Source organism: Salmo salar, chromosome 28 (genome assembly GCF_965601325.2).
Source record: "Salmo salar chromosome 28, fSalSal1, whole genome shotgun sequence".
NCBI lineage: Eukaryota > Metazoa > Chordata > Actinopteri > Salmoniformes > Salmonidae > Salmo > Salmo salar.
Genome location: NC_138318.1, coordinates 4,995,562 through 5,022,089, shown reverse-complemented (window position 1 = coordinate 5,022,089; position 26,528 = coordinate 4,995,562). Strand labels below are relative to the sequence as shown.

The 26,528-nt window shown below is 42.6% G+C and overlaps 2 protein-coding genes and 1 pseudogene across 3 annotated transcripts; 2 read left to right on the top strand and 1 right to left on the bottom strand.

Moving 5' to 3' along the window:
* The first annotated feature begins 1,732 nt into the window (after window positions 1–1,732).
* LOC106589312 (alanyl-tRNA editing protein Aarsd1-like) lies at window positions 1,733–10,174 on the top strand (annotated as a pseudogene).
* On the bottom strand, window positions 9,284–15,595 carry LOC106589305 (glucose-6-phosphatase catalytic subunit 1). Its single transcript, XM_014179101.3, has 5 exons — window positions 15,286–15,595; window positions 14,917–15,026; window positions 13,802–13,913; window positions 12,936–13,051; window positions 9,284–12,821 (listed from the first exon to the last, which is right to left on the bottom strand). The coding sequence occupies exons 1-5, from the start codon at window positions 15,513–15,515 to the stop codon at window positions 12,313–12,315; spliced, it is 1,077 nt and encodes a 358-aa protein (XP_014034576.1). The 5' UTR covers window positions 15,516–15,595; the 3' UTR covers window positions 9,284–12,312.
* On the top strand, window positions 13,781–25,860 carry g6pc1a.1 (glucose-6-phosphatase catalytic subunit 1a, tandem duplicate 1). Of its 2 annotated transcripts, XM_045710168.2 has the most exons (6): window positions 13,781–13,920; window positions 17,452–17,536; window positions 17,721–17,830; window positions 22,403–22,508; window positions 22,863–22,978; window positions 23,494–25,860. In XM_045710168.2, exons 2-6 carry the CDS (start codon window positions 17,529–17,531, stop codon window positions 24,000–24,002), a joined length of 849 nt encoding a protein of 282 aa, XP_045566124.1. In that variant the 5' UTR covers window positions 13,781–13,920; window positions 17,452–17,528; the 3' UTR covers window positions 24,003–25,860. The 2 variants fall into 2 exon arrangements, with proteins under 2 accessions (XP_045566124.1, XP_014034577.1); XM_014179102.3 differs by lacking the exon at window positions 13,781–13,920 and having other exon boundaries at window positions 17,171–17,536.
* Window positions 25,861–26,528: the final 668 nt, after the last annotated feature.

The following is a 26,528-nucleotide window of genomic DNA, read 5'->3' as shown; positions in this document are numbered from 1 at the left end:
CATGTATACCAATACCTGTTATATTATTGGGTCCTGTCTAATTATTTCTGCAAGCGGTTCAATTGCCATTGCAAACAGGAGGGGAGAGAGAGGACATCCCTGTCTTGTGTCCCGTTCTAAAGCAATTTAATTCAGTAGTGTATTTGTGTATATTTCTGCTTTAAGATATTTTATATTTTTATTAGATGTATTATTTCAGCTGGAATGTTTTGAATAGAAAAGGCCATTTAAGACAGTCAAACGTATTTTCGGCAACAACAGCAATTCAATCTATATCTTGTTTTTTAGCTTATTGTATTCAACTGAAACATGTTCTTGTATTCGTTTGTAAGTGTATAGTGTAAGTGTAAGTGTATATTTGTAATACACCCGTCAGATTTTAAAAAACATTGTTTCTATTGAACATGCCATACTAATAAAGGCATTTTAATCAATTATATGAAGAGTGCCTTGGTCCTCCTTTCTTTTTGATTGTAATACACCCTGTTGATTGATATGTATCAAGTCTGGTAAAACTTTAGCCATTTTATTGCTGATGAGCTTTGTTATTTTATTGTCACAATTTATTAAACGTATGGGTCTGTAATAAGTAGGGGACTGTCCAGCTTTTCCTTGTTTTAATATAACTGAAATAACTGTTTGATACATGGACCTAGGAACCACTGAATTGAGTGACATGTGTGTTGTCATTTGTGTAAATAGGTGTGCTACTTTTTCCCAAAATATGAAATAGAATTCTATCAGAAAGTTGGCCATTCCTGGTGCCTTTCTAATATTTAATATTAGTGTCTAATATTTATTTTTGGGCAATCTCTGTTTTTAGTGATACTTTTTTGTCTGCTGATAATTGCTGCACGGTTGTTGAGTCTAAGAAGACTATAGGATCAGTCCCACTGTTTAATTCTGATTGATATAGATTTTCAAAGAAGCTTTAAACATTTCCATTAATCACATTGTTTCTAATCAACACATCGGTATCCTTATCTTTTAAGATTATAACTGGTTTGCCATGTTTTGTGAGCGCTGTGAGATGTTTACCAGGTTTATTTGCCATTAAGTAGGATGCTTTATTTGAGTTTAACCTGTAGTTGTTGGCTATCTTCAAAAGTAAAATATGATATTCCTACTATAACCCATTCTCGCTTGAAAAGTCTTTTCAGAGGCTTTTATTTAGAAGGCAGAAGCTGAAATCGGAAATACTAGCTACTGTTGCTTTTGTTTCTTTGCTGCCAAAAGAACGCAGACAGTTCTGGCTATTGAGCTACTGCGTAGACCAGTTAGTTTCTTAAACTCATCCATATTACAGGGATCTATAATAGAGCTTCTGAGTGTACCTTGGATTTATGACATTATATTTCTTTAAAAAGGTGCAATACGCAGAAATCGCTCCGCCATTTCCTGGTTGCTAAATTTGTAATAGTTCGCCTAATTTCAGTTTATGAGTCAAAACAAGCAAGTATAGTGTAGAGAATCATTGTACCGTCTAAATTGCGGTGAAATATATTTTCCATAACAAAAAACATTGTATTTTCAGCTGTTTGAAGCTTGTGTATTAAACTGAAAGTAAAAATGCAAAAATTCTACTTAAGCACAGGAAGCATAGAAATAGTGCACATAGCACAGATCTACCACTTCTTAGACTTGCTTTCAATGAGAATGGCAGATCTATAACTGACACTTCTATGTCAATTTAGTCGGGTCGCCCAAAAAGTTACATATTGCAGCTTTAAATATGGCGTTTCAGTGTCAAAATGACTTTTACATGTAAGAGGTTTGAGAGAGAGTAACGTAATATTTATTTACCTTGTGTTTTTTTAAGACTTAGATGGCATGGTCAGGAGCTTGCTAGCTGAAAAGTAGCAAACCAACATTAGCCTACAGTTAGCATGAGCTAGCTAGCTAGCTAACGTTCTTACAGTAACTTGTCCTCTTTTTGTGTGTAGCCTACTTTAGTTAGCTAGCTAGTTGTTGAAAGGCAGAGTGAGACGTTTCTTACACAATGTCTAGTCTTCCAATGCCATGATGAAATGTCAATCAAAAAGCACGTTAGCCACACAATAAATCAATCTAGTTAGCCAGACCTAACGGACATGGGTCTAGTTTTATTGAACGTCCCAATGCACGTGCTCATCCAATGACATTTTGTGAGTAGTGACTGCACATTGGCAATGAAATTAATAATGTGTCAGCTTTTTCACTGACAAATTTATGCATGCAGTAGCCTAATCGCAGTTAGATTTGCTCTGTTTTTCTGCTTCATGAAATTTAATGTAGCCTTGTCCTGGTAATGTTTAGTAGCCGAACAGCCACAAGTGGGCAGTGGTTCATTCATAGCTGTCTTTTTGATGTATGAAACAGATGTAGGATCTTCATTTGAGACAGTTTTCTACAGCAGGAAAGTAATCCTGCAGCAACAAGAAATGTTCATTAATATGTGAATTATAATTAATGGACATTTTTGTAAGTGTTGACACATTTTCTGTAAGGAAAATCAAGTCCGAAATTTCTAAGTGGAAATTACAAGCTTCAGAAACCTTTTTAGACCTCAAATACACTACAAGTTTTACATTTCCTTCATTGCAGTAAAGTTATCCTGTCACAGAGTGATCAAATTAAAATCCTACATCTGTAGCTACTACCGGCCGCTGAGGAATCTGAACCTATTGTCGGTTCTGTGGCTACCACTGTTCGGGCTAAATGTTTACAAAGGCGAGAGTCCTTGGCATAAATTAGGTGTTTTCAACTGACCGTCATCACAATGTTGATGTTGGCAAATTGTCTTTCTCTCTGCAGTTTGTCACCTCAGTGGTGGCCTGCTCACCTGGTGAACTGAAAGAAGAAATCAATGGGAAGAAAGAAACAGTTTAAGGTTTCAATGTCAAGCTCCAACACACCATATTGTTTCCTGAGGGAGGTGGTCAGGTAAATACAGGAAGGCCAGAATGCATCAACTCTATCATCTTTGAAGTCACTGAACTACCCCTCTCTTTCTGGTGAGATAAGGATGGGACCATTGTTGAGGTGGGCTGTAAGTGGTAGGACGCATGCAAACACCTAGTACCTTCCATCTCCAGCCAGATGACCACGGGCTGATTGGGGATGTGCCGGTGCTGCAGGTGACATGGCAGGGGGCTGAGGCTTTGCACTTTGTGGGTTCAGCCCTAGAGGTGGGCCAGGAGGTGCAACTGAAGGTGGACTGGGAGCAGAGGTTTGACCACATGCAGCAACACTTAGGTATGAGCAGGGACAGGCTTACCTTATGTGCAGTGCAAAACCATGCAATTCAGCTTCTCAGAAACCATTACTTGTAGGCAGGGGCGCAACTTTCACTGGGGACGGGGGGTACCCCCCCATTCCCCACATGTCGGCCCCCACATTCTGAAATTGCATTTTTGTCACCCCCAGTTTTATCATTGGAATGTGATACAAAACAAGGAAACTGTGTGCTTAAGGGCCATGCGGACGCCTCCGAGCAGTAGGGTAGGCTGTTTGGAGTGTTTATCTGACCATTTTTTTTTATAAGAATTATATCCCCCACTTCTAAAACCAAAGTTGCGCCCCTGCATTTGGCTATTTATACAATATGATTAAACGGTGCATTCAGGTGCAACTATTTTAAGTGTACTTGAAGGTACAGTTGCATAAATACTGACTTATTTTTACTTGGTCCTTAGGGCAACATCTAATCACAGCTATTGCAGATTCCATGTTTGGATACAAGACCACATTCTCATAAGCATGCAGAAAGCACATTGAAAGCACATTGATTTCAGTGCCTGCAACTACTACCGGCCAGGAGGCCTCACCTCCTGGTTACACTAGTCACCATATCCCCCGTGCATCCCGCAAAGGCGGAGGTGTTGCTAATATTTACGATAGCAAATTTCAATTTATCCAAAAAAAAAAAAAACCGTTTTCGTCTTTTGAGCTTCTAGTCATGAAATCTATGCAGCCTACTCACTCACTTTTTATAGCTACTGTTTACAGGCCTCCTGGGCCCTATGCAGCGTTCCTCACTGAGTTCCCTGAATTCCTATCGGACATTGTAGTCATAGCAGATAATATTCTAATTTTTGGTGACTTTAATATTCACATGGAAAAGTCCACAGACCCACTCCAAAAGGCTTTCGGAGCCATCATCGACTCAGTGGGTTTTGTCCAACAAGTCTCTGGACCTACTCACTGCCACAGTCATACTCTGGATCTAGTTTTGTCCCATGGAATAAATGTTGTGGATCTTAATAATCCTGGACTATCGGACCACCATTTTATTACGTTTGCAATCGCAACAAATAATCTGCTCAGACCAGATTCTCAGACAACCCAAAGATTCCTTGATGCCCTTCCAGACTCCCTCTGCCTACCCAAGGACATCAGAGGACAAAAATCAGTTAACCACCTAACTGAGGAACTCAATTTAACCTTGCGCAATACCCTAGATGCAGTTGCACCCCTAAAAACTAAAAACATTTGTCATAAGAAACTAGCTCCCTGGTATAGAGAAAATAAATGAGCTCTGAAGCAAGCTTCCAGAAAATTGGAATGGAAATGGCGCAACACCAAACTGGAAGTCTTCCGACTAGCTTGGAAAGACAGTACCGTGCAGTATCGAAGAGCCCTCACTGCTGCTTGATCATCCTATTTTTCCAACTTAATTGAGGAAAATAAGAACAATCCGAAATTTATTTTTGATACTGTCGCAAAGCTAACTAAAAAGCAGCATTCCCCAAGAGAGGATGGCTTTCACTTCAGCAGTAATAAATTCATGAACTTCTTTGAGGAAAAGATCATGATCATTAGAAAGCAAATTACGGACTCCTCTTTAAATCTGCATATTCCTCCAAAGCTCCGTTGTCCTGAGTCTGCACAACTCTGCCAGGACCTAGGATCAAGGGAGACACTAAAGTGTTTTAGTACTATATCTCTTGACACAATGATGAAAATAATCATGGCCTCTAAACCTTCAAGCTGCATACTGGACCCTATTCCAACTAAACTACTGAAAGAGCTGCTTCCTGTGCTTGGCCCTCCTATGTTGAACATAATAAACGGCTCTCTATCCACCGGATGTGTACCAAACTCACTAAAAGTGGCAGTAATAAAGCTTCTCTTGAAAAAGCCAAATCTTGACCCAGAAAATATAAAAACCTATCGGCCTATATCGAATCTTACATTCCTCTCAAAAATTTTAGAAAAAGCTGGTGCGCAGCAACTCACTGCCTTCCTGAAGACAAACAATGTATACGAAACGCTTCATTCTGGTTTTAGACCCCATCATAGCACTGAGACTGCACTTGTGAAGGTGGTAAATGACCTTTTAATGGCATCAGACCGAGGCTCTGCATCTGTTCTCGTGCTCCTAGATCTTAGTGCTGCTTTTGATACCATCGATCACCACATTCTTTTGGAGAGATTGGAAACCCAAATTGGTCTACACGGACAAGTTCTGGCCTGGTTTAGATCTTATCTGTCGGAAAGATATCAGTTTGTCCCTGTGAATGGTTTGTCCTCTGACAAATCAACTGTACATTTCGGTGTTCTTCAAGGTTCCGTTTTAGGACCACTATTGCTTTCACTATATATTTTACTTCTTGGGGATGTCATTCGAAAACATTATGTTAAATTTCACTGCTATGCGGATGACACACAGCTGTACATTTCAATGAAACATGGTGAAGCCCCAAAATTGCCCTCGCTTGAAGCCTGTGTTTCAGACATAAGGAAGTGGATGGCTGCAAACGTTCTACTTTTAAACTCGGACAAAACAGAGATGCTTGTTCTAAGTCCCAAGAAACAAAGAGATCTTCTGTTGAATCTGACAATTAATGTTGATGGTTGTACAGTCGTCTCAAATAAAACTGTGAAGGACCTCGGCGTTACTCTGGACCCTGATCTCTCTTTTGAAGAACATATCAAGACTGTTTCACGGACAGCTTTTTTCCATCTACGTAACATTGCAAAAATCAGAAACTTTCTGTCCAAAAATGATGCAGAAAAATGAATCCATGCTTTTGTTACTTCTAGGTTGGACTACTGTAATGCTCTACTTTCTGGCTACATGGATAAAGCACTAAATAAACTTCAGTTAGTGCTAAATACGGCTGCTAGAATCCTGACTAGAACCAAAATATTTGATCATATTACTCCAGTACTAGCCTCCCTACACTGGCTTCCTGTTAAGGCAAGGGCTGATTTCAAGGTTTACTACTAACCTACAAAGCATTACATGGGCTTGCTCCTACCTATTTTTCCGATTTGGTCCTGCCGTACATACCTAGTTGTCCCTAGAATTTCTAAGCAAACAGCTGGAGGCAGGGCTTTCTCCTATAGAGCTCCATTTTTATGGAATGGTCTGCCTACCCATGTGAGAGACGCAGAATCGGTCTCAACCTTTAAGCTTTACAGAAGACTCATCTCTTCAGTAGGTCCTATGATTGAGTGTAGTCTGGCCCAGGAGTGTGAAGGTGAACGGAAAGGCTCTGGAGCAACCCTTGCTGTCTCTGCCTTGACTGGTTCCCCTCTCTCCACTGGGATTCTCTGCCTCTAACCCTATTACAGGGGCTGAGTCACTGGCTTACTGGTGCTCTTCCATGCCGTCCCTAGGAGGGGTGCTTCGCTTGAGTGGGTTGAGTCACTGACATGGTCTTCCTGTCTGGGTTGGCGCCCCCCTTGGGTTGTGCCGTGGCGGAGATCTTTGTGGGCTATACTCGGCCTTGTCTCAGGATGGTAAGTTGGTGATTGAAGATATCCCTCTAGTGGTGTGGGGGCTGTGCTTTGGCAAAGTGGGTGGGGTTATATCCTGCCTGTTTGGCCCTGTCTGGGGGTATCATCGGATGGGGCCACAGTGTCTCCTGACCCCTCCTGTCTCAGCCTCCAGTATTTATGCTGCAGTAGTTTATGTGTCGGGGGGCTAGGGTCAGTCTGTTATATCTGGAGTATTTCTCCTGTCTTATCCGGTGTCCTGTGTGAATTTAAGTATGCTCTCTCTAATTCTCTCTTTCTCTCTTTCTCTCTTTCTCTCTCTCGGAGGACCTGAGCCCTAGGACCATGCCTCAGGACTACCTGGCATGATGACTCCTTGCTGTCCCCAGTCCCCCTGGCCATGCTGCTGGTCCAGTTTCAACTGTTCTGCCTGCGGCTATGGAACCCTGACCTGTTCACCGGACGTGCTACCTGTCCCAGACCTGCTGTTTTCAACTCTCTAGAGACAGCAGGAGCAGTAGAGATACTCTCAATGATCGGCTATGAAAAGCCAACTGACATTTACTCTTGAGGTGCTGACTTGGTCCACCCTCGACAACTACTGTGATTATTATTATTTGACCATGCTGGTCATTTATGAACATTTGAACATCTTGGCCATGTTCTGTTATAATCTCCACCCGGCACAGCCAGAAGAGGACTGGCCACCCCTCATAGCCTGGTTCCTCTCTAGGTTTCTTCCTAGGTTTTGGCCTTTCTAGGGAGCTTTTCCTAGCCACCGTGCTTCTACACCTGCATTGCTTGCTGTTTGGGGTTTTAGGCTGGGTTTCTGTACAGCACTTTGAGATATCAGCTGATGTATGAAGGGCTATATAAATACATTTGATTTTATTTGATTTGATTTTGCACTTGTACACTAAAGTAATGCATTGGTTGACCATTAAATTAAGTGACCATTTCTGCATCGATCTTTCTCTTCCATTGGCATGTTACAGGGAGATAGGGCATCAGCGCAGCACCATAGAGCTGGACACCACATGAAGCTGGCCTCAGATGGAGGCCCTGGTGGCAGCCGTCAGCGAGAAGATTCGTGCTCATGTCCCCATCACTATTCAGGTCCTCTGCTTAGACGACCCTGCATTGGAAAAAGTGGGCATCATGCATATAGAGTAAACACTCAAACATGCACCAGAGAAAAGATTATCAGTTTAATACAAGTCACTACTCTGCCGCACTATTTCTCCATATCTCATGTCACTTGCCTTGTGATGTATTAACCCATGATCTGTGTACAGGGAATACTGTACATTTTAAACTCGTCATGTTAGACCGTCGTGAGACAGGTTAGTTTTACCCTACTGATGATGTGTTGTTGCAATAGTGAGGAGTCGTGGTCTCCTGGACAATGCAGCAGGGCCTATCCGGATCATCAACATCGAGGGCGTTGATGCTAATGTGCTGTGGGACTCACGTGTCCAGCCTCAGTCACCCTCAAACTAAACACTGTAAACTTTGTCTTAAACTTTTTCTATGTACAGTATGATATGTTTATGTCATAACTACACCACCTCCTCTCCTACTTTGCTGATGGATTTAATATGCGATACCATATAGCTCACCTCTTATGTTTTTATGTGGCTTTATGGATGCAATTGTTACACCCTGGTCTGTTTCACCTGTCTTTGTGATTGTCTCCACCCCCCTCCAGGTGTCATCCATCTTCCCCATTATCCCCTGTGTATTTATACCTGTGTTCTCTGTTTGTCTGTTGCTGGTTCGTCTTGTTTGCCAAGTCAACCAGCATTTTTATGTCAACTCCTGCTTTTCCCCAGTCTCTCTTTTCTCGTCCTCCTGGTTTTTGACCCTTGCCTGTCCTGACCCTGAGCCCGCCCGCCTGACCACTCTGCCTGCCCCTGACCCTGAGCCTGCCTGCCGTCCTGTACCTTTCCCCCACCTCTGGATTACCGACCTCTGCCTGACCTGACCCTGAGCCTGCCTGCCTGCCGTCCTATACATTTGCCCCTGTTGCTGTAATAAACCTTGTTACTTTGACACGGTCTGCATCTGGGTCTTACCTTGATATCTGATAGCAATGCTTCTCTCACTTTTGACAGATTGAATCTGATGCGGTGATTCAATCGGTCAAAAGTGAGAGTAGCATTGCATAAACTAATAAGCTATAAATTATGTATATAAATGATAGTGATTTTTAAATACTATACATGTGTTAAGAAATAAAGTCTCAAACATTTGATTTGACTGTGTTTGACAGAACAGGACCAGATGATCATGTGGATGCATTGGACAAGGTCCATAAGACTGAAAGAGCTACAGAAGGTAAGCTACTGAAAACTTCCTGTTACTCTGAAGTTCCCTTGTTCTGCCTTCAAATGAATCATTGACCAAACTGTTTTCATTTGACAGAGTAACTTGGGCCTACTGAGAGACATGGCCGTGCTAATAGCCCAGAACTTCAAAAGCAACCCAGAGAGAGTCAACCTCTTCACCTTACACAAATGAGGGTCTCTCCACACGTACTCCTATTTTCAGATGGACAGATGATATGACTGGGTTGTTAATCTGTCATTAAAAACATATCAGTTTATTAAAATAGTAAAGATAATGTTCCATTTTCTCCCAATTTAGGAAAGAAGGTGACAACAAGGTCATGAGCATCATAGCCAATGAAATCGTCTTTACTGAAATGCATCTAAGGTATTAGTAGCATTAAAAACTGGGTGGTTCGAGCCCTGAATGCTGATTGGCTGAATGCTGTGGTATATCAGACCGTATACCACGGGTATGACAAAACATTTATTTTTACTGCTCTAATTACATTGGTAATCAATTTATAATAGCAATAAGGCCCCTTGGGGGTTTGTGATATGGCCAATATACCACGGCTAAGGGCCGTGTCCAGACACGCCGCGTTGCATCATGCATAAGAACAGCCTTTAGTCATAGTATATTGGCCATATACCACTCCCCTCGGGCCTTACTGCTTAACTGTACCATGACTGATTACATTGAAAATTGAGTTGTTCTGTTGTATTATGAATACCTAATAAACCCTCCTGTTTATTTGTCTTATAGGAGACGATAGTGTTCCTGACTGTTGGAGAGGAGAAGGGACCAGGGCTGTTCCTGTGGGAAAGTGTCTGAACTGAGACCACGGTAAGAACTGAAAGGGCTCTGCATTGGGAAATCTATGACTGGCCCCTGTTCAGGAGCTTGGATGTTTTGAGTTTTGACATATGTAAAGTGGGTTCTTGCAGTGAATTAGTCACCAAGCCAAAAAATAGACTATGGAAGAATTGCTTGTCAGTATTTCAAAACAGATTTCAAACTCAAACAAATACTTTATCTGAAATTTGTAACAACTTGGTACTGTATCTGTCTGTATTGCAGAATGCTGGAGATGCTCCAAGGCAAAGGGGCTGTGAAGAACGGACGCTTCAATGGCAAAGTATGATATGTTACATTTCGTATGGTATGTATTCATTTGTTATTGACACGTCACCGATGACAATTTGCATTATATGTTAAGAATTTGCAAAACTTACAATATTTTACGAATTTGCCAAAAGTACTTTATGTTACAAATTTGCCAAATGTATGATATCTTACAAATTCTAGCTAGGTGGCTAACATAGCTAGCTGGTTAACGTTTGTTAGGCTATGGGGTTAGGGTTAGGGGTCAAGGTTAGGGTTAAGTTTAGGAGTTAGGTTAAAGGGTTGAGGTTAGGGTTAGGGGATGGTAAATGGGTTAATATTAAGGTTAGGTCCAGGGGAAGGGTTAGCTAACATGCTAAGTAGTTGCAAAGTAGCTAAAAAGTAGTCAATGCTAAAGTTGTCAATGATGAGATTCAAACTCAGTATTTAGGTTGCTAGACGTTCGCGCTATACGGCTACTCATCCACCCCAACCAACCACCCTACTTTTGTTTTTGCCTTAAGTAACCCTCGGTCTTATGTAACCATACTAAAGAGCTCAGTGACTTTCAACGTGGCACCGTCATAGCATGCCACCATTCCAACAAGTCAGTTTGTCAAATTTCTGCCCTCCTAGAGCTGCCCCGGTCAACTGTAAGTGCTGTTATTGTGAAGCAATGCCAAGCATCGGCGGGAGTGGTGTAAAGCTCGCCTCCATTGGATTCTGGAGCATTGGAAATGCGTTCTCTGGCAGTCTGACGGACAAATCTGGGTTTGGCGGATGCCAGCAGAACCCTACTTTCCCCAATGCATAGTGCCAACTGTAAAGTTTGGTGGAGGATGAATAATGGTTCAGGTTAGGCCCTTTAGTTACAGTGAAGGGAAATCTTAATGCCACAGCATACAATTACATTCTATGCTATTCTGTGCTTCCAACGTTGTGGCAACAGTTTGGGAAAGGCCATTTCTTAATTCAGCATGACAATTCCCCCGTGCACAAAGCGAGGTCCTTACAGAAATGGTTTGTCGGGATTGGTGTGGAAGAACTTGACTGGCCTGCACAGAGCCCTGACATCAACCCCATCGAACACCTTTGGGATGAATTGAAATGCCAACTGCGAGCCAGTGTATTAAATAAAATAAGTTTGGACATTCATTTTTATTGTGTCTGCTTTGAGGCTAGCAAATACATAACCAAATGCATAACAAAAAGCAGGCCAGACTCTATCGATTAAAAACCCGGCAGTCAAATATTGATGGTTCAGCCAAGGCTGTCAGTTCTAAGTACTTGCAGGGAGTGACGGCTGTGTGACGTGTGGACCTATGTCATCCGTGATTATCAGTGAGCATGAGGCCAAAGGCCAGGGCTCCATATCGGGTTGATGACCACTGGTTTGGCTCTGTTTATATGTACTGTACAAATAGTTTTTTTTTTTTTGTGTGTACTTGTTTTGTAGACGCATGTCACTGATAGTGTGATGATTTTAGTTTTACCACTGCTGCAGTTTTAAAGTGTTGTGGACTTGCTGATAGTTTATCAGTAACGTGTCATTAATGATAGGAAACATTTAAATTGAATGTAGAATCATGTGTCTGAACCAATCCCTAAATATATGCATAGTAGTGTTAGCACATAGTCAGTGATATATTTTATAGATTTGTATTATAAATATCTGACAGAATTTCTAAAAATATATTAAACAGGAAAAATACAGTTACAAAACAAATATTAACAAAGGTATTCATATATAACATATTCTTAGAACGCACTGTAAAGTCCCTGAGAGAGCTTTTGGGCTAATTTTCTCCTGGATTTGATTCGGCTTTATCTCGTTTCTAAACGGGAACATTAACTTGCTGGACTCCTGAGTTCGCACTGAACTACTTATACATTATCAGTTTTGATACAATCAAACCACAGTGTCTAAGGTGCCACTGAGTAATTCACTGGATAATCCTTTCATTTTAGTGTTCACACTGTGTGTAGATAAGGAAATAAGACCATTACAGTGAGTGACTGGATGAAAGTAGTGTAGACAAAGACCACAATGGCTTGTTGATCGCTTGGGCAGTTTGGGAAGAAAGTCAATGCATGGAATGATTAAGGATTACAGCACGGTTCAATTCTGGAGTCATATCCGAATACATGAGTCTATGTGCATGTCGGCCGCCAAAGACCTCACAAATGCTTCTTGCTCTGTACGCTGCTCAGAGCTCCAGACACGCAGTAGGGGATGATGCTGACGGTGGCCAGGGGGACAGTGGCGCTCTTACAGAAAGACAGCAGGTAGAAAAGGGCGGCGGTGTGCGTGGGGGGCTTGAAGGAGTCAAAGAGGTGCAGCAGGAGCAGCGAGGTGACGATACATCCCGTCCTAAAGAGGGTGGTGCTGCTGTTCTTCTTGCTCTCGGTGTAGAGGGGCGAGTGCAGGCCCAGGCCCAGGCCAAACAGGGTGCCCATGTTACGCAGGAGGCTGGCGAATGGAGTGGAGTCCATGTGGACCCACTCAGCTCTCACACACCACTTCTGGGCTTTCTCCAGGGTCCACAGCAGGTCCACGCCTAGAGCCTTCAGCAGCACGTAGAAGCCCACAGCGATGGAGAGCAGAAAGAGGGTGGTGTAGAAGTACTTCTTCAGACTGGCTCCGTAGATCCACTGGGTTCTGTTGAAGGCCTCGGCCACAACCATACCTGGAAATCAAATAGAAAACGTAATATTAGCATCATGTAGTTGAACAATCTGCACATTTTGTGCCATATTTGTGAGGGTTGTTATAAGGGCTGGTATAAGGGCTTCATACTGACCTGTGATTACGCCACAGATGACTTGGTGGGGGAAGTGGGCAGCAATGAAGACTCTGGAGAGACAGACACAGACCTGGACCGCCCAGAAGAACGCCCACAGAGTGCCCCGTAGATACCTGCCCAGACAAGGGGAGAGAGAGAGGAACCATCAGCAAATGCATCTTTAGGCATTTTGAAATCTGTCTGGCTGCTAAGAGACTGTATAAGAAACCTTGAATACCAGTAAATGTGCAAATAAATATTGTTCACAGCAGGGGAATTTGTGTTTCAAATCAAATTCAAATCAAATGTATTTATATAGCCCTTCGTACATCAGCTGATATCTCAAAGTGCTGTACAGAAACCCAGCCTAAAACCCCAAACAGCAAGCAATGCATGTGAAAGAAGCACGGTGACTAGGAAAAACTCCCTAGGAAAAACTCCCTAGAAAGGCCAAAAACCTAGGAAGAAACCTAGAGAGGAACCAGGCTATGAGGGGTGGCCAGTCCTCTTCTGGCTGTGCAGGGTGGATATTATAACAGAACATGGTCAAGATGTTAAAATGTTCATAAATGACCAGCATGGTCAAATAATAATAATCATAGTAGTTGTCGAGGGTGCAACAAGCACGTCCGGTGAACAGGTCAGGGTTCCATAGCCGCACTACAGGTGAATAGGCTTCTACTGCTACACGTAATCCTTTTAATCGACTGAATCTTTTGCACATCCCCTTCCCTTCGACTAACTGAAGTTAGTTTTCAGGGTGAATCATCAACTACAGTGCTGCATAGACAGGTAGGAGAAACTGACAAGCACTGAACCAAAAATGGCAAACAAGAACAAGATCATTGAGGACAAGAGGAGGGGTTGAATTTTCTGGAACTTACAGGCCCTTGGAGGAAGATCTCGTCTTATTCTTGGTCAGAATGATGGCTAGGATGGAGGTAACCAGTGTGTAGTAGACGCTTGCAGCTCCCATAGCGTGGCCAGAGGGACTGCCTACCAGGTACGCAGACAGAAAGGCATACTTCAGCCAGTGGTCATAGCACTTTATTCAAGTAAAATGAAAATCCAACACAATACTGTACAATATCGTAAACCATGAATATTATCAACATCATTACTTATAAAACGTTGGCTATTTTCACTGAATCAGAGCATATACACTCCCATAAACATTAATTTCGACAGTGAAGCGAAAACGTTTAATTTGGCTCTATACTCCAGCATTTTGGATTTTAGATCAAATGTTTTGAGGCAAATGTTGCCTCATATGAGGCAACAGCACAGAATGTGAACTTTTATTTGAAGGTATTTTCATACATATTTGTTTTACCGTTTAGAAATGAAAGTGTTTTTGTTGAGTGACTCCAAAATGACGCAATACATTATTTACCATTCATTTCTATTGGGTACAACATAATCTAAAACACAACCAAAAACTGCAAATGCATCCCAAGAAATTGCAGAGTCACAAGCTTGATGTAGTCATTGCGAGCTAGAAGTACGGGGCCAAATACAAAACTTTTGATTACATACTTGTTGGATGCATTTGCAGTTTGTTTGGTTGATTTTCGGATTACGTTGTGCCCAATAGAAATTAATGGTAAATAATGTATTGTGTCATTTTGCATAACATTTTTTGTGAAGTGCTTTCAATAAAGTGTTTTCATTTCTAAATGCTAAAACAGCTATGTATGAAAATACTCTCACAGTGAATTTGTCCAAATACTCATGACACTTTCAAATGGGGGGACTAGATACATAAAGTGCTTTCATTTCTAAATGGTAAAACAGATATGTATGAAAATACCCTCAAATAAAAGATGACACTGTACTGTCACCCCATATGAAAAATCTGATCTCAAATCCAAAATGCTGGAGTATAAAGCCAAATGAAAAGTTGTAGCTTCACTTTCCAAATAAATAGGTAGGGGAGTGTATATTTCATGTCATAAGGCACTACGGTAAAAGTATATGGAAGTAAAGTGATGCTTCTTACCTGGGCCAGTTTCACAGGTCATGGGGTACTGTTCAATGTGAGGTGCAGTGGTATTGCTGTAGTAAGGTGTTTCATGGACCCACCAATACGGCCTCTCGCCAAACAGAATCCTTAGGAAGGAAAGCACAAGCCACTTAGAATAATGATGAATGTGGGGAATTTCAGTCTGTTGCATTTTATTTTAATTAAATTGACAGGGACTGTGCACATTTATCAACATGTCAATGTGCCAGATGTAGCCGAAGGGACACATTTGATCAAGTTCTGAATTGGTATCCCAGTAACCGTTTATTTGAAGGGTACCTATATAATGACTTCATAACGCATACATAAACCATACATAACACATTCATAAACAGTACGACTCACCACTTGAAGACCAGGTTGAGCCAGTCTCCGATCACTGCCACCCAGATGAGCTTGATGCCCACTGACTCCCGCAGGTGGAACCAGAGAGGAAAGAAGATGAAGAAGGTGTTCCTGAGGTCAGCAGCCCAGGACACCCACAGGAACAAACCCTGGGCGTCCTTATAGTTGGTCTGGAGGTAATTAGTGGTGCTCACCCCGTGGCCCTGCATGGCATCCATGACTGCCTCCATTTTCGAACTGTCCTTAGTGAATTGTCAGTCTAGGAAGTCAATGTGAGATGTGGTGGGGTATGAGAGCACTGTATGTATGAGTCTGTCTGTTGTTTATATACTAGAGGGACCCACCACCCAAAGGCATGTAAGCCTGATCTTTGGACCTTGCACGTGTAATAAAACACAGCGGGGCAGGGGTGTTTGGGAGGGTTGTACTAAGGATATAGACCATATAAATAAGTACAAAGGACAGGTAAAAACAATAGTCAATCAGTGTCTCTGTGTCTCTCACCCTGTAATGGAGCCAAAAATACTTAATTTATGATTGACCGGTGGAATTCAAATTAAAACCCAACAAATAGTCTACACAATACAATTTGTGGCAAAACAAGCCAAGCAAGGGGATGCGTGGACAACGGCATTGCATTTACTTTTCTCTATTGAAATGAAAACCCAATGTTTTACTACACTTCAGTCTGCTTTATCTGTAATACAGTAGGATGTCCTTGTAAGACCATGAAATGGATAAGATAGGGACTAAAAGAGTCACACAAATGCACAGACTTCACTAAGCCCACTTTTTGGACAGTTTTAAACAACACATTTAAAAAATAAGAAATAAAAAAACATTTTAATTAGAAAAAGGCAAATATATATATATATATATATATATATATATATATATATATATATATATATATATATATATATATATATATATATATATATATATATATATGGACAATACGCTAAATATGCTCATCCTTCGACAACTTGCAGACCATAATCTGTCAGTTATATAATACATTTCAGTTATATAATACATTAGAGTCTGGCCAGAATCCTGCAGCTAGCCCCCCTGGTCGGTTACATAAAGGAATCAATCATTAAATTGTTTGGGACTTACTCAGGAGATGCTGAGAAGATAACTTACCAATAACACTAGGTCCTAGATATGGTACTCACTGTACTGTAAATAAGTCCAATAAGGCAACCCCCAAGCCAGGGTTTTATCTCGGAAGGAAATAGCCAATGAACTGTTATCATTATAGCAGGTCACAAAGTCAATAGTGAATTTTCAATGGATTTAGTTCCATTCGTTTCACATGTTGATGATGGATGTGGTTGAAGTAGTAAGACATAAATAGGCCAATCAATTTTCATTGGACTGCTTAAAGTGTCCTTGCTACAATCCTCACCAAGAGACGTATAGTCCTGAAGTGGAAAAACGTTCACTCACCATTGCACAGTCATCCTGTTTCAGGGGCTAGCGTATCACTCCAGAGCAGACCACCTCTGTTTACCGCTTTTTGGAGCAGGAGCTCCATAGAGGGGTGTAGGCTCAGTGGCGGACTTACCATTAGGCAACCAGATATAGTATGAACATGGCATTAGTCAAGGCAAAATGTGTCGAATTTCCGGAAATTAGCTTTAAAACTGCAACATTTTCTTTACTCATAGCAAAATGTGTAGAATTGCTGGAAATGTACTTTAAAATTATATATATTTTTTATCTCCACCGCCATTCAAATGTTTTGCCCACAAGGTGGGGTGGGGTTAACCAAATATCGCTTAGGCCGGGGGCCTCAGACTGGCCTCCAAATCACCAAGTCTGCCCATGTGTAGGCTAAAGGTTAGGGAGTGTGTCTGCAACAACCTCCTGGAAGCAAACAAATGCCCTAACCTTGAATAAAGTCCAGTGGGAACAACAGACTGCATGACAGTCCTGGAGCTCAAGAGGACTGCTCCTGACCATTCTCCAATCCTCGCCCAGCTTTGGTGTACCTTCCCTGGGGACTGATCTGGATCCACACCACAGTCATGGATCTTTTCCACAGCTGGGGGGTGGAGGTGGCTGTCCATCTGCAGACCCAGTATGGGCATTATGAGGGCTGGTTTAGCCTAGCCTCTACAGTGGCTGACCTGCATACCACCTTCTTTTGTTTCTTCCCAGTCTGGTTCTATCTGCGTAGGGACGTGGGTGTAAAGCTCATCTGGGTGGCTGTCATCGGGGACTGGCTCAACCTGGTCATGAAGTGGTAAGGAACGGATTAAATTGGTTTTCTGTCATTTGTTTTCCATGGATTTTGGTACACATTGCGATTTAGTACACATAAACAAAAACTTACGCTGACTTAAACATAATTTACATTTGAAATTGTCATTATATATTACAAAGTCAGGACTTTCAAAGAGTTGAATGATGTTCTCTCTCCATGTCAGGGTTCTATTTGGAGAGAGACCCTATTGGTGGGTCCATGATACCCGCTTCTATGGGACAGATCCAGCCCCTGCCTTAAAACAATTCCCCATCACCTGTGAAACTGGACCAGGTAGGCAATGCCATAGATAGATGTGTGCCAGAGTCTAGCACTGATTATCACTCAATACACCTCAAGATATTAGCAGTCTTGGCAAGTGGAAGCGTTATTCAAATCAAATGTTATTTGTAACATGTGCCAAATACAACAGGTGTAGACCTTGCCGTGAAATGCTTACCTACAAACCCTTAATCAACAATGCGAGGGGGGGGGGGGGGGGCGTACGCACTATCCTTATGGTCAGACGCCGAGCAATTGCCATACCAGGCGGTGATGACCGGTCAGGATGCTCTCGATGGTGCAGCTGTAGTACTTTTTGAGGATCTGGGGACCAATGTCGAATCTTTTCAGTCTCCTGAAGGGGAAAAGGTGTTTCGCTGCTCTCTTCACAACTCAAATCAAATCAAATCAAAGTTTATTTGTCACGTGCGCTGAATACAACAGGTGTAGACCTTACAGTGAAATGCTTACTTACAGGCTCTAACCAATAGTGCAAAAAAGGTGTTAGGTGAACAATAGGTAAGTAAAGAAATAAAACAACAGTAAAAAGACAGGCTATATACAGTAGCGAGGCTACATACAGACACCGGTTAGTCAGGCTGATTGAGGTAGTATGTACATGTAGATATGTTTAAAGTGACTATGCAGATATGATGAACAGAGAGTAGCAGTAGTGTAAAAGAGGGGTTGGGGGGTGGGACACAATGCAGATAGCCCGGTTAGCCAATGTGCGGGAGCACTGGTTGGTCGGCCCAATTGAGGTAGTATGTACATGAATGTATAGTTAAAGTGACTATGCATATATGATAAACAGAGAGTAGAAGCAGCGTAAAAGGAGGGGTTGGGGTGGGGGGCCACACAATGCAAATAGTCCGGGTAGCCATTTGATTACCTGCTCAGGAGTCTTATGGCTTGGGGGTAAAAACTGTTGAGAAGCCTTTTTGTCCTAGACTTGGCACTCCGGTACCGCTTGCCATGCGGTAATAGAGAGAACAGTCCATGACTGGGGTGGCTGGGGTCTTTGACAATTTTCTGGGCCTTCCTCGGACACCGCCTGGTGTAGAGGTCCTGGATGGCAGGCAGCTTACCCCCAGTGATGTACTGGGCCGTACGCACCCCTCTCTGTAGTGCCTTGCGGTCAGAGGCCAAGCAGTTGCCGTACCAGGCAGTGATGCAACCAGTCAGGATGCTCTCGATGTTGCAGCTGTAGAACCTTTTGAGGATCTCAGGACCCATGCCAAATCTTTTTAGTTTCCTGAGGGGGAATAGGCTTTGTCGCAGAGGGAGGTGTTAAGTTGCAGAGGGAGGTGTTTAATCCAAGGAACCTCAGCTAAGTGATGATTTTCGAGGGTGCTATGGTGTTGAACGCTGAGCTGTAGTCAATGAATAGCATTCTCACATAGGTGTTCCTTTTGTCCAGGTGGGAAAGGGCAGTGTGGAGTGCAATAGAGATTGCATCATCTGTGGATCTGTTTGGGCGGTATGCAAATTGGAGTGGGTCTAGGGTTTCTGTGATAATGGTGTTGATGTGAGCCATTACCAACCTTTCAAAGCACTTCATGGCTACAGACGTGAGTGCTACGGGTCTGAAGTCATTTAGGCAGGTTGCCTTTGCATTCTTGGACACAGGGACTATGGTGGTCTGCTTGAAACGTGTTGGTATTACAGACTTAATCAGGGACATGTTGAAAATGTCAGTGAAGACACCTGCCAGTTGGTCAGCACATGCCCGGAGTACACGTCCTGGTAATCCGTCTGGCCCCGCAGCCTTGTGTATGTTGACCTGCTTAAAGGTCTTACTCACGTCGGCTACAGAGAGCGTGATCACACAGTCGTCTGGAACAGCTGATGCTCTCATGCATGCCTCAGTGTTGCTTGCCTCGAAGCGAGCATAGAACTGATTTAGCTCATCTGGTACCCTCATGTCACTGGGCAGCTCGTGGCTGTGCTTCCCTTTGTAGTCTGTAATAGTTTGCAAGCCCTGCCATATAAGACGAGCGTCGGAGCCGGTGTAGTATGATTCAATCTTAGCCCTGTATTGACGCAATGCCTGTTTGATGGTTCGTCGCAGGGCATAGCAAGATTTCTTGTAAGCTACCGGGTTAGAGTCCTGCACCGTGAAAGCGGCAGCTCTACCCTTTAGCTCAGTGTGAATGTTGCCTGTAATCCATGGCTTCTGGTTGGGGTATGTACGTACAGTCTCTGTGGGGACGACGTCCTCGATGCACTTATTGATAAAGCCAGTGACTGATGTGGTGTACTCCTCAATGCCATCGGAAGAATCCCGGAACATGTTCTAGTCTGTGATAGCAAAACAGTCCTGTAGTTTTGTCTTGGTGTGTTTGGACCATGATAGTTCGTTGGTGATGTGGACACCAAGGAACTTGAAACTCTTGACCCGCTCCACTTCAGCCTCATCGATGTTAATGAAGGCCTGTTCGGCCCGCCTTTTCCTATAGTCCACGATCAGTTCATTTCTTGCTCACATTGAGGGAGAGGTTGTTGTCCTGGCACCACACTTCCAGGTCTCTGACCTCCTCCCTTTAGGCTGTCTCATCATTGTTGGTGATCAAGCCCAACACTGTTGTGTAGTCAGCAAACTTAATGATGGTGTTGGAGTTGTGTTTGGCCATGGAGTTGTGGGTGAACAGGGAGTACAGGAGGGGACTAAGCACGCATCCCTGAGGGGCCCCAGTGTTGAGAATCAGCGTGTCAGATGTGTTGTTGCCTACTCTTACCACCTGGGGGAGGCCCGTCAGGAAGTCCAGGATCCAGTTGCAGATGGAGGTGCTTAGTCCCCCGGTCCTTCGCTTAGTGATGAGCTTTGTGGGCACTATGGTGTTGAACGCTGAGCTGTAGTCAATGAACAGCATTCTCACATAGGTGTTCCTTTTGTCCAGGTGGGAAAGGGCAGTGTGGAGTGTGATTGAGATTGCATAATTTGTCGATCTGTCGGGGCGGTATGCGAATTGGAGTGGGTCTAGGGTTTCCGGCATGATGGTGTTAATGTGAGCCCCTCGGGGCTGGGTTTCCCTTTGCAGTCCGTAATATTTTTCAAGCCCTGCCACATCCGACGAGCATCAGAGCCGGTGTAGTAGGATTCAATCTTAGTCCTGTATTGGAGCTTTGTCAGTTTGATGGTTCGTCTGAGGGCATAGCGGGATGTCTTATAAGCGTCTGGATTAGTCTCCCGCTCTTTGAAAGCAGCAGCTCGGTGCGGATGTTGCCTGTAATCCATGGCTTCTGGTTGGGATATGTACGTACGGTCACTGTGGGATGACGTCGTCGGTGCACTTATTGATGAAGCCGGTGACTAAGGTGGTATACTCCTCAATGCCATTGGATAAATCCCAGAACATATTCCAGTCTGTGCTAGCAAAACAGTGCTGTAGCGTAGTATCTGCGTCATCTGACCACTGACGTATTGAGCGAGTCTCTGGTACTTCCTGCTTTAGTTTTTGCTTGTAAGCAGGAATCAGGAGGATAGAATTATGGTCAGATTTGCCAAATGGAGGGCGAGGGCAAGCTTTGTATGGGTCTCTGTGTGTGGAGTAAAGGTGGTCTAGAGGTATTTATCCTCTGGTTGCACATGCTGGTAGATATTAGGTCAAACGGATTTACGTTTCCCTGCATTAAAGTCCCCGGCCACTAGGAGCGCCGCTTCTGGATGAGCATTTTCTTGGTTGCTTATGGCATTATACAGCTCGTTGAGTGCGGTCTTAGTGCCAGCAACGGTTTGTGGTGGTAAATAGACGGCTATGAATAATATAGATGAAAACTCTCTTGGTAGATAGTGTGGTCTACAGCTTATCATGAGGTTTCTACCTCCGGCGATCAATACCTCGAGACTTCTTCAGTATTAGACATCGCGCACCAGCAGTTATTGACATATAGACTCACACCCCTGCACCTCGTCTTATCAGATGTAGCTGCTCTGTCCTACCGATGCACGGAGAAGCCAGCCAGCTCTATATTATCCGTGTCGTCGTTCAGCCACGTCTCTGTGAAACATAAGATATTACAGTTTTTAATGTCCCGTTGATAGGATGGTCTCAATCGTAGATCGTCCAGTTTGTTTTCCAATGATTGCACGTTGGCCAATAATTCGGAGGGAAGTGGTGGTTTACCTACTCGTCTGCAAAATCTTACAAGGCATTATTTGCTTGGCCTGTATGTCATAAATGACTACTGTAGGGCCATAACAACCTTTGCACTTATAGATTCCCATTCCGCAGGGTAAATACATAGAGAATAATCTTACCTGGAAAGGAATTCAGTTGGTAGTGTAGTGTATAATTTTTGTTTATCTAATTACATCTTCAGGGTGTGTGTCCACTGTCTAAATAAGACAACATTTACATTTAAGTCATTTAGCAGACGCTCTTATCCAGAGCGACTTACAACAAAACAGGGATGGGAAAGAGGTGGAATGTGATTATGGGAAAATAATGCAGACGATAGCTTCTGAACAAAGGGACTTTGCCAGGATATTCATTATATCCCTGGTAGACAGATATGTGTGTGCTTTAGCCTACTCTTATATCCGAAATGGCCCATGAAGCCAAAGTGTGCTGTTTGTCATAGGAAGCCCTTCGGGTCATGCCATGGGCTCGTCTGGGGTGTGGTACGTGATGATAACAGCTGTCTTCTCAGTGGCGGCAGAAAGACGGTTCCCCCCTCTCCTGTACAGGTGGGTCAAAGAGAAGTTAAGTCAATGGTGTTGTTACTGCTTATACCCAATTCAATGCTTTCAGATCCACACAAAGTGCCAAGGGGTTAGGGCATGGGTGGGAAAACTACGGCCAGCCAGCCGATGTTATGCGTCCCGCGAGGGAAATTATTATTTTGGTTTTAAAAACCACTAAGGCTCTTCTTGAACATCTGAAACTCCTGTAGATAGAAAGTATGTATATTTTCAATTAACTGCCCTTTTTCTGGACCTCAAAAATATTTTTTGAAGGACAAATCTGTAAACAAAAACTTGGTTGGGGGTAGGATCTATTGTTGTTTTGAAGCAAGGCCTTAGTGTCTTGTTCTTCCCCAGGTTCTTGCAGGTGGGGCTCTGGATGCTGCTGTGTACAGTAGAGCTGCTGGTGTGCATGTCCAGAGTCTACATGGCTGCCCACTTCCCGCACCAGGTCATCAGTGGGGTCATCACAGGTCAGAGAACCAGGGCTTGACCGAGATTTCAAGATGCAGCTTGTACCCCTAGCAGGTTGTGCTGACCTGAACCGTACTGTGCTGGCTTGGTTATTTTCCTTTCACGTTGTCGTCCTTTCCAAGAACTGTGGTGAATGCGCAACCAGGCCAGCACAGTACAGCTCGGATTGGCTCAGTTTGGATCAGCAAGTATAATGTAAAATAATCCTGTTGTTTTTACAGTAACTTACTGACAGACAGTAAACTTCACAGTAATGTACTGTTAAACCCAAGTTTCTTTTGAATTTACAGTAACATACTGTACCTTTTACAGTAAATATTTTGCTAAAACTTTACAGCAATGTGCTATTAAACCAAAGTTTCTTTCGAATTTATGGTAAAATACAAAAACTTGTATTTTACAGTAACTGGCTGCCAGTAAGTTACCGTAAAACAACTAGATTGTTCTTTACAGTGTAAGAGGGGTATCGGGTTTTGATTCTGTTCTAAAATGTTCTTGTTTATATCCATGGCAGGTATCATGGTGGCTGAGTCCTTCTCCAGAGTGCAGTGGATCTATGGAGCCAGTCTGAAGAAGTACTTCTACACCACCCTCTTTCTGCTCTCCTTTGCTGTGGGCTTCTACGAGCTGCTGAAAGCTCTAGGCGTGGACCTGCTGTGGACCCTGGAGAAAGCCCAGAAGTGGTGTGTGAGAGCTGAGTGGGTCCACATGGACTCCACTCCCTTCGCCAGCCTCCTGCGCAATATGGGCACCCTGTTTGGCCTGGGTCTGGGCCTGCACTCACCACTCTACACTGAGAACAAGAACAGCAGCATCCCATTCAGGGTGGGATGTATCACTGTTTCTTTATTGTTGCTACAGATTCTGGATGGCATGACGTTCTCTTCTAGAGACCAGGCAATGTTTTATGTGTTGTCATTTAGTAAGAGTGCTGCTGCTCTCTTCATTCCCACAGCTCTGGTTCCTGGAGGACTCTCCTGGATCTTCCCAGGTAGTGGGGCGGCTAAGCTGAAATTTTCATAACAACCGTTCACTTTATGATAAAAGCACCACATTTTGCAGAGGTAGATTTATGTATCCGGAAATTATTTACATATCAGGCCATTGCAGCCATCTTACAAAATGGCCACTGAAAGTAACACAACATTTTACAATTCAGAAGTAGTGTTTTGATATAACTGCACCAAATGTGTTACAGAGGTAGATGTATATACCCTGAAGATATTTACAGTATATATGGAGCCCCCACAGATTTGGCCCTTGGGGCCACAGCAGACATTTTACAAAATGCCAACATAATGTAACACTGTTTAACAATTTGGAATGACTGTTTTGAGATAACAGCACCAAATATGCTACATAGGAACATTGATGTACCCCTAAAGGATTATTAAGAAATGGAAACCCCACAGATTTGGCCCCTGGGGGGCTCCATGGGGCCATGTCAGTCATTTTACAAAATGGCAACATATTGTAAAATTGTTTTACAACGCAGAAGGACTGTTTTGAGATAACAGCACCACATTTAGTACAGAGGTAGATGTACAATGCCTACAGGCAGTATTCATACCCCTTGATCTTTTCCACATATTGTTGTGTTATAGCCTAAATTGAAAATGGATTACATGTAATTATTTTTATCTCACACAATACCCCATAATGACAAAGTGAAAACATATTTTTTGAAATGTTTGCCAATGTATAGTTAGGCTTGCCATAACAAAGGGGTTGACTCAAGACCATGTGGTATTGTGTGTAGGCCAGTGACCAAAAATCTCAGTTTAATCCATTTTAAATTCAGTCTTTGACAAAATGTTTTGGGAAAAAGTCAAGGGGTGTGAATACTTTCTGAAGGCACTGCATGTCAGGGATGTGCAACTTTGATGGGGGTCTGGAGTCATTATGAGGGGCTGCAGTGGCTCATAGGTCTGCGTACCCACACATCCACACTGTGGCGGAGAGAAGATTTTGCAGTTGTCGAGCTCATTTCAAGAAATTCTAAACATTTTGGCATAGGGTGGAGGCAAAGGTTTGCAGTTTTTAATATGATGACTTATGATCAATGGGCCTCTCCCCGGTCGGTAATTGCTTACTACAAGTTCAGATAGTTAGACTAATTTACCAATGACATGAGCTAATTAAGTGACTGCTGATGCACAACTAAATTCCAAAATTGTACCTTGTGTATTGTATTATTCTAACTCTCAGTTGAGACCCTGACTGAGTCCCCCCCCATAATTTTAAATTGGTCCACGGGCCTACAAAAGGGGTCCACGGGCCGTATGCATCCCGCGGGCCACCAGTTGCCTATCTCTGTAGATGCTGCAGTGTAGCTTTTGATGGAATCCTATGCATTCAAGACTTATAGATGGATATGGTTATACACAGGTGGTGAATATGATCATGCATCTGAAAAGTTTGTAATATTCCAGGTAACCTGGTTGATTTTAAGAAGTTAAAGTGTTTGGACAATTTTTGTATTTGTATTTACTAGATATTGTGAACAAGTTTGCCGAGATTATCTAATGAGTAACATCAGACAGAGGTTTTTATCATTTTGAGTTTGATTGTTCTTCCGAGAAAGATTCGGTCCAGCTTTTCTTCTCTGTGTCCTGTTTTTCCAAAATGCCAATGCTGATAAATTTTCACCAGAGCCAGGCATTAACCATTAACTACTAGGCCATCATTCCTCAGCTCAATACATAGCAACACCTGTTCTCTGTACCTCATGGCCACTGATGTTGGGGGTTTGGGCATGGCGGTTCAAAGAGCAATACTTTTTGTGTGCACCACGTGTTTCTGTGTATTAGTGATACATACCCAGTATACTGTTTCAAACAAACATACCAGCAATAATCAATAAAGACGGGACTTTACTGGACATTGTCACATGTCAACACTACTGTACAAAATCACTTTAACTTGACCCCAATATCAAGTCGGTGACAATCCAGCCTATCAGAGACAAGTATTGTGACGGACATGCATATTTCCTATGGTGACATAATACTATACATCCATCCATCCTAGGGTTGCAAAGATACCAAAGTTACTGGAATGTTTGGTAATGAATAGGTCATCTATGGTAACTGGTAATTTATACATTAATAACTTTTTTTTTTAATTATTCATACCTACTCATTGTTTATATCTGTGTCCATAGTATCCATGAGTTTCTAGTGGATAGACCATATGGTTCAAAAGAAAATTGCCTAATAACCCTTTAGACCCGAAAATAATTCTAGAATGCTGCTGTAGATTAATGAGAATTTTCAAGTTAAAGCTAATTTTCTTACACATTTCAAACAGACAGATATAGCTCAAAAACAAAGAACAAATGACAATTACAAGTGAAGTTAGTTTTAAATTGCACAACCTCTTCTTTAACATGACAACAGATTCATGTCAATAGGAATAACACAAATGTTGTCTTCAATTGTGTAAAGACATTCACTTTCAAAAAACTATTAACACACAACACAAAACTCTAAAGTATTTCAATCAAATCAAAGTTTATTTGTCATGTGCACTGAATACAACAGGTGTAGA